Source organism: Onychostruthus taczanowskii, unplaced genomic scaffold (genome assembly GCF_017590055.1).
Source record: "Onychostruthus taczanowskii isolate IOZ18803 unplaced genomic scaffold, ASM1759005v1 scaffold116, whole genome shotgun sequence".
NCBI classification, from domain to species: domain Eukaryota; kingdom Metazoa; phylum Chordata; class Aves; order Passeriformes; family Passeridae; genus Onychostruthus; species Onychostruthus taczanowskii.
The window spans coordinates 230,269-241,415 of record NW_024498294.1 but is presented as its reverse complement, the minus strand read 5'-3'; the positions used below and the strand labels follow the sequence as shown (position 1 = coordinate 241,415).

General features: G+C 55.0%; 2 protein-coding genes across 6 annotated transcripts in view; one reads left to right on the top strand and one right to left on the bottom strand.

Annotated features, from left to right (window-relative positions):
- The first annotated feature begins 28 nt into the window (after positions 1-28).
- Positions 29-9,466, top strand: MKRN2 (makorin ring finger protein 2). Its single transcript, XM_041427543.1, has 8 exons — positions 29-158; positions 750-878; positions 1,776-1,924; positions 2,550-2,851; positions 3,584-3,798; positions 4,889-4,999; positions 5,449-5,593; positions 6,284-9,466. Exons 1-8 carry the CDS (start codon positions 133-135, stop codon positions 6,443-6,445), a joined length of 1,239 nt encoding a protein of 412 aa, XP_041283477.1. The 5' UTR covers positions 29-132; the 3' UTR covers positions 6,446-9,466.
- RAF1 (Raf-1 proto-oncogene, serine/threonine kinase) overlaps positions 9,425-11,147 on the bottom strand; it is a 63,063-nt gene continuing 61,340 nt past the window's right edge. For all 5 annotated transcript variants that reach the window (XM_041427539.1, XM_041427538.1, XM_041427540.1 and 2 more), the window contains one exon: positions 9,425-10,479. In XM_041427539.1, the coding sequence (XP_041283473.1) occupies positions 10,339-10,479 (141 nt within the window). In that variant the 3' untranslated portion in view covers positions 9,425-10,338. The remainder of the gene's footprint in view (positions 10,480-11,147) is intronic.

The window sequence follows — 11,147 nt, the reverse complement described above, 5'->3', positions numbered from 1 at the left end:
CGCGCCGCAAAAACCGGCCCGGCCGGAACCGCGGCCGCGGGGCGGGACGGGGCCGCGGCCACGCCCCCCCGCGCCGCGGAACCTCGGTGCGCGGCGTGAGGAGCGGGGCGGGCCCGGCAGTGCGGCGGCACGATGAGCACCAAGCAGGTGACGTGCAGGTGAGCGCGGCCCGGCCCTCAGCGCCCTCAGCGCCCTCAGCTCCCCCAGCTCCCCGCCGACACCGCCCGGCCCTCAGCGCCCTCAGCTCCCCGCCGACACCGCTCGGCCCCTGCCCCGCGCCTTCGCAGCGCCTCGTTCCGCTCCCGCGCGCCGTCCGGGCCCGGAGCCCTCGCACCCCTCAAGCACGGCCTCGGCCCTGCCCCGCGCCTTCAGAGCCCTGCGCTCCGCTCTCCCGCCCCCCACGCGCCGTCCGGGGCCGGCCCGTGCCGAGCTGGAGGCCGTGGCTCCCTTTTTGTCCCCTCCTTGTCCCCTCCTTGTCCCCGGCCCTGCGCTGCCCCCGGAGGCTGCCCGGGGTGCCGGCCCGCGGGTGCCCGGCAAACAGCGGGGAAAGGCTCCCCCGGGCCCCGCGCGGGTTTGTTCGTGGAAGGGCGCTCGGGGTCCGGGCAGTGCCCAGCCCTGCAGGTGGCCGCGGGCGCTGTGCTCCGGGCTGGGAGGCTTTGCCAGCCCCGCTGGGTCTGTGCGAACAAAGCAAAGCCCAGCGATGCTCACAGCGTGGCCGCAGCGCCCGCCTGAGCCGCGTCTCTCCGCAGGTACTTCTTGCAGGGCGTGTGTCGGGAGGGCAGCAAGTGCCTGTTCTCCCATGACCTGGCCACCAGCAAGTCCTCCACCATCTGCAAGTACTACCAGAAGGGGCAGTGTGCCTACGGCTCCCGCTGCAGGTAAGCCCCGCGCCTGGGCACCGCCGGCAGCCTGGCCTGGCAGCCCCGGCCCAGGGCAGGCACACAGCACCTGGGCAAGGAAACCATTCATGAAATGCCAGTTTTGCCAGAGCCTAAAGCAGCTTTCGCCTCCAGTGGTGCAGTTCTGCCCCGGCTCAGTTTCAGGGATCGTTCTGCTCTGTGGGAATGGAGCTTTGGGTTTCAGGTGTGTTTTCCACCCGGTTCTTGCAGTCAGAGCTGCAGGTGCTGGTGGAGAGGCTGGAAGCTCCCGGTGCAGCTCCCTCCTGCTCATCCCAGGGCTCAGTTTTGGGGACTTCCAGCTCTGCCTCGAGGCAAAGTGCCCTCCTGGTGTCCCCCTGGGCTGGGGCAGGGCTGAGCATTCCACAGCTCTGCCTGGAGTCTGCAGGTTAAATCTCTGTGGGGAATGCTCTGGGGAGTACAGGCTGATGATCGGTTCTGGGGGAGCTCCCTGCTGGCTGAGGAGCCCTGGGAGCTCCGTGCTGATCCGTGCCAGGCCGGGGTCAGGGCCTGGGCGTCAGCCATTCCATCAGCTGCTGCTGCCCGAGCTGGAGCCTCAGGGAGGGCTGCAGGCTGGGTGTGCTTTTCCTGCCTGGACCTGGGCACTCGGGCACACAGCCAGCTCCAGACACGGATGGGGAATATTTCTGTATCCCTGGAAATGCTGTGTGTCCATGGAGCAGCCCCTTCCCTGCCCTGGCTGCTCCTGCTCTGCTGCTGCAGGGTGTCCCGGCTTGTCCCGGCTTTCTCAGCAGGGTGTCCCGGCTTTCCCCGCAGGGTGTCCTGGCTTTCCCGGCTGTCGGGGATCCCTCCCCGTCCCGGAGCAGCTGTGGTTCGGTGTCTCGGTGCCGGGCCGTGATGCCGGTTTCCCCGCCGCAGGTATGACCACGTGAGGCTCCCTCCGGCGGGCGGAGCCGCGGCCCCGCCGCCCCCCGCGGCCCCGGGCAGCCCCCGGGCGCCCCCCGAGCACGGCCCCGGCGCCCCGCGCAGCAGGAGGGAGAAGAGGACGCTGGTGCTGCGGGACAGAAGTGAGTGGGAGGCTGCTGTGCTCGGCCCCGGGCAGGGAGGGAGGGAGGGAGGTGCTGTCCCTGTGGATATCGCAGTTTCAAGGCCAGCCTGAGCTCTCCCTCAGTGGCTGCTCCCATCCTGCTCCCTGGGGGATGGAGAGGAGCGTTCTGCCCTCCCTGGGGGAGGATGCAGCGGCGAGTGTCAGGCTCTGCTCCCAGACAGCAGCAGCACAGGAGGAGCTGTGTGATCCCTCAAACCGGGGGAGGTTCAGGCTGGACAGCGGGAAGAATTTTTTCATGGAGAGGGTGGTCAGGCATTGGAAGGCAGTCCTGATCCCTGGGGGTGTCCAGGGACAGCTGGGTTGGCACTCGGGGCTCTGGGCTGGGTGACAAAGTGCTGACTGGTCAGACCTGATGGTCCCGGAGGTCTTGTCCAGCCTCGGTGATTCTGTGGTTTTCAGCCTGTTTGTGAGCAGGGAACACCTGAATAAACGCTGCCGTTGAACTCTTCGGTAGGCAGCTTGGGAAAATCCCTGCGATTCACGAGCAGGAGGGGCTTAGAGATGAGACCGCACCGGGAAGAAAACTTGAAATCTGGAGAGGCAGGACGGTGGGCTGAGTGCAGTGCCGCTGCTTGTCCCCGCAGACCTGTGCGGCTCCGGCGAGGAGAAGGCGCGGCCCGGCGCCGCGGGGGCCGCGCCGTGCTGCGGCGACCGTGGGGCCGGCGAGGAGGCCAAGCCGCACTCGTACCTGGAGGCCATCTGCAGCGGGCTGGAGGAGGCGGGGCCCGCGGGCTGTCCCGCCGGGCAGCAGCTGTGTCCCTACGCCGCCGCCGGCGCCTGCCACTTCGGGGAGCGCTGCCTCTACCTGCACGGGCAGCTCTGCGAGATCTGCGGCCTCCAGGTGCTGCACCCCTTCGACCCGGAGCAGAGGAAGGCCCACGAGATGGTAAAGGGGGAGCTGGGCAGTGCTGTGCTCGGGGCGGGCTGGGGCTGGCTGCTCTGAAGATGGAGCTTCTTCCCCAGAGCTCCTGTTGTACTGCTGGGCTGGAGAACGGTGCTAGGTCAGCTCGGGCCTCTGGAGCTGAATTGGCCGCAGCTTGTGGTTTTTGCCATTTCATCCTCATCCACCGGCCTGCAGCCTTCTCCCACGGCACCCTGGAGGTCTCCCAGGAGAATGCCTTTGGGAGGTCTCTGTCTGAGGCACCAGCTCGCCCTGCAGTGCTGTGGCAGTGGGAATGAGGTGTGGATTGTCACTGCTGGGGCGAGAAGAGCTGGAGGAAAGCCTGGAGTAAGAGACTAATTCCTTATCTGGGTAAAAATGAGCATCTGGTCAATGAACGTGGCCTTAGTTATAATCAGAGGAACACCTTGAGTGTGGCACCTGTTCAATGAGATGTTTTTTGGGGGTGTTTGAAGCACCAAATAATTCAATACCTGTTCTCTGACAGAGATGCAGAAAGGGGTGAAAGGAGCACCCTGGCATCTTTATGTCTGACAGCTGGGAGAACACTGAAGGCTGAAATACATGATTGAATGTAATATTCTTTAAATTAAACTCTGACAGTGACAGGTAGGAATGATGCCTCAGTGAGTGCTCCATGCTTTCCCTGCAGTAGATCCTTCCCAGGGGGACTTGGGTGTGCCAGGCTGGCACTCTCAGTGCCCTCTCCCCTGACAGATGTGCATGGCAACGTTTGAGCACGACATGGAGAGGGCCTTTGCCATCCAGGCCAGCCAGGACAAGGTGTGCAGCATCTGCATGGAGGTGGTGTATGAGAAGCCCTCGGCCTCGGAGAGGAGGTTTGGGATCCTGTCCAACTGCACCCACACCTACTGCCTGTCCTGCATCCGCCAGTGGAGGTGTGCCAAGCAGTTCGAGAACCCCATCATCAAGTGAGTGCTGCCCCTGCCCACAGGGGAGGCTGGAGCTGTCAGCAGGGCTCAGCACAGCCTGCTCCAGCTGCTCCAGCTGCTGCAGCTGCTGCAGGCCCAGGCCTTGGCTCAGAGCTGCCTGCACGAGCAGCAGGGTGCACTGGGTGTCCTTTGGTACAGTTCCCTTAATTCCACAGCCCTGCATCGGACCTCTGGCCACTCAGCCCTGTCTGATTGCCTGGTCAGTAGGCAGAGTGGACTCTGGGACCTGGCAAAGCTCTGCCCCTTGTGGAAATGCATCATTTCCTAGGCTCTCAGAACTGAGATAGAAGTGCTCTCATGTGGCAGTGTCCTGGTGCTCCCAGTGCTGACCAGCTGACACAGAACCTTTAGAATTACCATCTTCCTGTGGCATGAGCTGATGGAGCAACTGTTATCACTGCAGTGCCCACTTCAGTGAGGGGGCTTCAGTAAGAAATTCCATTTTTTCCTATGTATGTGCTTAGTTGTGGGATTTCTCCCTAAATTACAGCTCACTAACCACACTATTATCTGTCTCAGTAAATGCCTTTATCTTCTAGCTCCACAAAAAGTGTGTTCCAAACATGTTCCCACTCAGAGAGAACTTAAAACATCCAATTAGGGAAGTTTCCTTCTTTGAGCATCTCTCAAGTTACAAACATGCTGAAGAAAAGGTGGGAAATATTTTCAGTCTTCTACCAAAACAGACTTTTCTGCACAACTTTTACTCCAAATGTCATTGAAGTGACCATCAGCTCCTTGCATTTCAAAAGGCTGAGCCATCTTAATCTGTGTTTTTGGCTTCCTGCTGCACTCCCAGAACACAGTTTGTTTCTGCACATGGGAGGAATGTGCAGACCTTTGCTCAAGTCCAGAAACAAACACAAACCCTGGGTGCCCTGAACTGGGTTATTCCAACTGGAACTCCCAACAAATGCACACGAAGTGCAGTGCTGACGTGGGAGGAGGTGTCTGCTGCCTGAGGTGACAGATCCCCTTTCTCTGGGGAGGGTCCTCACTGCTGTGCAGGTCTGTGGAGGGTTTCAGTGTGGGGAGGTACCAGAGCATCTCTGTTTGTCTTTTCCTCCAGGTCCTGCCCCGAGTGCCGCGTGATCTCCGAGTTTGTCATCCCCAGCGTGTACTGGGTGGAAGAGCAGGAGAAGAAAAATGAGCTGATTGAAGCATTTAAGCAGGGAGTGGGGTAAGTTCAGCAGCCACCCACACTCCTCACATTGTTCTTTAGCTGCTCTAAGAGTCAATTGCTGAGCCTTTATTTTTAAACTGAATGTAACTACAGACCACTCTGCAGAGAGCTCCTCATCTCTGCTCACACTCCTGCTTCACTCTGTGGCTGTGTAATTGTAGTTCAGCCATTCAGCCTCCCTGTGCTCAGAAATGCTGAAGCCGTTTCAGCTCACTTGCCAAAACTGGCTTTGTGTGGGTCCCTCAGCCCTATCTGCCTGGAAGGTTGTTGGTGGCTGAGGAGAGCAAACAGGGAAGGAAAGTGGAAGAGTGTCACTGCTCTCAGCTCGGGAATGAGGCCAAAGCTCTGGCTGTGTCACCAGAGCATCACCGAGGCTGCGGGGGCTGGACTGCTCCTCCCTCCCTTCCAGCTGGAGGCAATAACCCTCTCTCTTGTAATTAACTCAGGAAAAAGCCCTGCAAGTACTTTGAGCAAGGCAAAGGCACGTGTCCCTTTGGAGGGAAGTGTCTGTACCTCCACGCCTATCCCGACGGGACGCGAGCGGAGCCCGAGAAGCCGCGGAAGCAGCTGAGCTCCGAGGGCACCGTGCGGGTAAGGAGGGCCCTGCTGCCCCCAGCTCCCTGCAGCTCACCTGTGCTGCTGCCAGTGCTTCCTGCCACGCAGGGCAAGTGGCAAAAGCCCCTCTCGCTGTTCCCTGGGCAGGGGTTTGTTCTTGGAGACAAAAAGTGTCTACATCTTCAACTACAAAATAGCATTGCTTTGTTTTTTCCACCAGTCCAAACCTTTCCTCACAGGAATTCTGCCCTTAAAGCTTTCACCCACATACTCACAGCTCCCATCCTATGCTGGTATAAGGGCAGCTGAAAAGGGTAAAACCTCAGAAAGTGGTGCTGGCTGTGCCCCAGCTGTGTCCCCTCTCTGGGACACGAGAGCCTTGGGTTTGTTCTTGGAGACAAAGTGTCTACATCTTCAACTACAAAATAGCATTGCTTTGTTTTTTCCACCAGTCCAAACCTTTCCTCACAGGAATTCTGCCCTTAAAGCTTTCACCCACATACTCACAGCTCCCATCCTATGCTGGTATAAGGGCAGCTGAAAAGGGTAAAACCTCAGAAAGTGGTGCTGGCTGTGCCCCAGCTGTGTCCCCTCGCTGCCTGGGACACGAGAGCCTGGCTGTCACCAGAGCTCAGAGGCAGCTTTGGGGCTGGTTTTAATGGGGAGCTGCCTGCCCAGGCCAGGGGTGCTGCCTGGGGGGCTCAGGCTGCTCTCTCTCTCTTGCAGTTCTTCAATTCCGTGCGCCTGTGGGACTTCATCGAGGACAGGGAGAGCAGGAGCGCGCCCGGCGCCGACGCCGAGGTGACGGAGCTGGGGGAGCTCTTCATGCACCTCTCTGGGGCTGAGGAGGAGCCCACTGCTGCCAGGGAGCACACACAGCCCCTCTGAGCCCCCCGTGCAGCTGGCTGTCAGCCATGCTTTTATCTCTGCAGCACAGGTAGAACAAAATGTGCCCTGCTGGTTACTTGTGCAGTCCTGGTAAAGTTTTCAGATAGTTTTTATATGGCAACAACAAAAAAAGGCTCAAATATATTTAAAAGAAAAAAAAAATTGGCTGCATGGAAAAAAAATCCCTTAATTCCAGGAGGGTTTTCTCCCTCTCTGGCCTAACATATGCTGTCTTGTGAGCTGAGTGGTAGTGTAAATACAGGTCCAGTGAAAGCTTAAGCTGGTAAAAACTGTTGCTAATTAGAGTTTGGGTGCTTTTGGGTTTTTTCTCCACTAAGTCAGCTAAACGTATAACTACAAAACCCACTGGGAATAATGGTCAGTGTAGGGTTTTCTCCTTAAAAAGGAGCTGGTACATTATACCTCAGCTAGTACCTGAGTCCAGAGTGAGGTCGGTGGATGCTCTGGGCAGGCCTGGCTCCGCAGGTGCTGCCGGTGGAGCTCCCAGCCCTGTTTTACACTAACTGCAGTGCTCAGAGGCAGCAGCGGCTCCTGCTGGACAGCAAATGCAGCTGCACGGATCCTGAACTGCACTGGCGGGAGCTTGGGAGCTCAGCACGATGAGGTGTTCTCCCAAATCCTGGCCAGGCCTGCCCCAGAGCCAGGAGTGGCTCTGCAGCAGCTCAGCCTCCATTGCCCTTTGCCCCAGCAGGGCTGAGGGATTAATGCCCATCTCTGAATTGTTACTGAATTCTGGCTTTGTTAAAAATGTGATTTCTGTTGGTGTGGCAAAGGCAGTTGGGTTGTGAAATCTGGTACCAGAAGTTAATTCTGCCAAGTCAACTGTTTTAACTTGGAATTTAAACAGAGAATTGAGCGTGCACTGCAGTGCTGCTGAGTTAACAACAGCCTGAGCAGGAGCTGTCACTGACTCAGCTCCTTGTAAATCACTGAGCAGCGTTTGTAAATACAAAGAGATGTGGGGTTTGTTTTAGAACAGTTTGGTTGCAGTGGAAGGCAGGTGTGTTACTGGTTTGGTTATTATCTATAGCAATATAAAAGCATAAAAAATAATACTTAAAAATGTGTAAGGAAGGTCAAGAGCAGAAAGGTTTGTAATCAGCACCTGTGGATCAGTGATGGTCACAGCCTTGATCCACCAGGGTGGGAAATGGTGAAGCAAAATGTGCAGGGAGACCTGGGCAGGAGGCAGCTGCCAGCTGGGCACGCAGGGCCACCCCGGGCTGGGGACAGCAGGGCCTGGCTCCCTGCTGGGAGGGAGCAGCAGCAGCCTTAGCCTGGGATTCCAGCATCTCAGCTGGCACCAGAGCAGTGGCTCCAGGATTGTCCCCTCAGCTGCTCTTGGCATTCCTGGCTCAGGAGCTGCTCCCCTCTGCCAGCTGTGCCCTCTGGTCTCACCTGGAAATGAAACTTTCCCATCGTTTCCCCCCCTGCAGTTAATTTCTAGCAGTGCTCCCTGCAGTCAGCTGTGGCCCTGGCAGTGGCTGTAAGCACATCAGTTCCCAGTTTCTTGGTAGAACTGGCCCAGCAAAGGTCAGAAGTCCAATCAGTGCAGTTGGTGAGCACTAATTCCAAAGCAGAAGGTAAATTATCCCTGAGAGGGATGTCACACACCAAGATGGATGAATGTGTCAAGGACACCCAAGCACCCTTTCTACCCCAGAACACTTCCCAGCCCTCACCCTCCCACTGAAGCTCATTTCCATCTGCTCCTACACAGAAATTTTTTTTCCAGAACGAAATATTGTCAGGAATACACTTAAAAAAAAAAAAAAATCAATGGAGAGAATGTTCTTTACCCTAAACAGGACATTCCTGATTTACTTTGCCCCAAGAAGCCATGAGGGATGGTCTGAAATTAAAAAGATAACTTGTTTTCCAAAGCTACCAGGGACTTAAAATGTCTGAGTTTCTAAGTTCTTCACTCAGCATCTTTCATTTAACTGGACATCAAGTGCTGGTTAAAATAAACCTACTTCTCAAAAATACTTCATTTTTTCAAGAGACACATGATCTGGTGTAAAAATCACAGGTTAATGGTTTCTTTTGAGAAATCAGAGTTAAAGTAAAAACAACTTACCTCTTCTGGGTTTTTTTCTTCCATGTTTTTTCCATGTTTTAAGCTTTTTATAATGAAGTGACAATTAGAGATAAATGATGTTTAGCAAGAGTTGCAGTCCAAATACCAATAATATTGTTAAAAACCATGCAGAACTATATGGACACTTCAAGTCTCAATTTACTGTTTAGAAGCAAAGCTCACAGGCATTCTCAGTTATCACCCAGGGATCCATGTTCTGCCCTTGTCCTGTTCCAGAATGTTCTGAGGACAAACTGGAGGTGATTTCTGGGTCTGGCTCTCCTCCCTTTCACAGGGGCTTTGTGGGTTTTGCTGCTGCAGAGGCTGCAGTGGCTGTTTGGGCATTCCAGGGAGAGCTGGAGACAGGGACTGTCCCAGTGCCCAGCAAAGGCAGCTTTGGGGTGGAGGTGCCAGCCCTGAGCCCAGTACCCTCTGCACCCACAGAAAGGCAAAATCCCAGCCTGGCCTTCCATTTGTGCCCTAACAACCACATCTTACCAACTGCTATTTGAAAAAACCCATTTTTAGATCCATCCACCTATTCCTGTCCCCCATGGAGTTCAGCCAACACAAAAACCTCACTTGCACCTCAGTAAATGAGAAAATTGAGCCAAAGTGGTGCAGGGCAAGAGCCTGAGAGCACAGCAGGGGGAGTGTCCAAAGCAGCTGCTGCTCAAAGATCACTACAGTACAACTGTCTTGTCATGTGACTGGAAATGTAGAGGTTGTTTTATCAAGTGTGTTTTTACTTGCACTGCTATTATTTATCAGTTACTTTTTAAAAACTATTCAGAATGTCATTTCTTGAGTTTTCCAAATGCAGATGTCCCACTTGGAACTGTGGATGACTACATTAAAATGACATTGAATCTTAAACCTAAAATTTAATTTATTTTATTAAAATAAGATAATCAGAGGAACCTTGGCTTACAATAAATGCATTTTCTCAGGAGCAATAAAAACAAAATTAAAACCCAAATCAACAAGAAAAACTGTATATGCTCAGTTTCCTCTTGCTAGTGCATCTCTTGGACGACAGCTTCCGCTGGGATGCAGCCTCTGCAGGAGGTGGGAACATCCTCAGCCTCTGCCAGCCCAGCCCAGCACTCCCCACCCCCTGCCTGGGCTGCAGCAGCAGGTCCATAGTACCAAAGGCAGCTGGGAGGCTTCTCAAGATGACCAGAGCGGGACTGGCTCACCTTCTCTGAGCAGGACAATTCATAACAGATTCCATCCTTTTGCAAGAGTTTTTCTTCTATGTGCAAAACTATTGCAAAACTATTTTGTGTTGGATTAGCATTTGAACTTATTTCATTGGCTTGGTGAAGCTCTTAGGCAGGAGCCGATTTCCAGAGTTATTCCTCTTCCCACTCCAGGCACAACTCCCCAGGGTGAGGTGACACTTGGCACGGGGCAGTCAGAGCACCAGAACGTGACCTGTCCTCAGAGCCCCCTCACTGAGCACAGAGCAAACCCAGCCAGAACCACTGCCAAAGAAACAGCCATCGCTTCTGGGAAGGGGAAAATAAGGCTCAAGTGCATCTATTAAAAAAATAGTAATAGATCTCTTGATTTGTAGTCCGTTACCTCTCCCAGAACAAGAGATGGTAGCAAAGGCAATGAGGAGCTGTGTCCCTGCAGGCCGAGAACTGCACAAATCCGTAGCAGCTTCTTGGTGGGATGGGACGCGGAGGGTCCTGCCGGAGGAGCCCGGACGCCGAGGCTGGAGGCACAGCTCGAGTTCCCCCTGCTGCTCCAGCCAGGAGCAGGGCAGGAGCAGGGCAGGAGCGGCTCAGAACACGGGCAGCCTGGTGGAGGTCAGCGTGCACGAGTTGATGTCCTCGGTGTGGGCGGCGCGGTGCAGGGACGGCTCCGAGGCGCTGCGGTTGATTTTGGGCAGAGAGTGCTGCAGCAGCTCGATGGACGACAGGATCTGGGGGAAACAGCAGCTCTGAGAGGCTGGTGGGGCCTGCAGCTGCCTCTGCTCCCATCTAAACCTTCGTTCAGTCATTAACTCCTTCATTCATTCACTCATTCAATTCTTATCCAGTTCAGGTTTTGCGTTAATGCTCTGTGGGGCACTGAAAACAGAGCTGGAGGAACCCAGCTGTGCCCATCACTGTCAGTGCTGGGAGGCCTCAGGGGGTTCCAGAGGCTGGGAGGGTGCTTCTCATCAGTGCACAGACATTAGGAGCAATTAATGAGCATCTAAACCACCCCCCAGCAGAGTAACAGGGAAGGAACTGCCTCTTCTGCCAGACATTTAAAAACAGCTTTCTAAACAATGCTTGACTGCAACAGCAAGAAGTCATTTCTTCAAAATTACTGATGTTTAATTAATTAATTACTCATCATCAAATGAGTTTAAGAACGTACCCTCCCCATCCCCATAGTGACAGGAAAAGATAAAGCATCCCTTGCAGAAATACCAAAAACTGCTCCATGAATTTACACCCCCGGTGGATTTTGTTTCCTTGTTCAGAGTTGTGGGGAAGGAAAGGAGCAGTGGCCTCTCATTTCCCTCAGCCTACTCTAAAATAAAATGGATATCCAGAGACAGATTTCACTTTTATGGAGTGAGGGGGATTTGGTTGGTCTCTA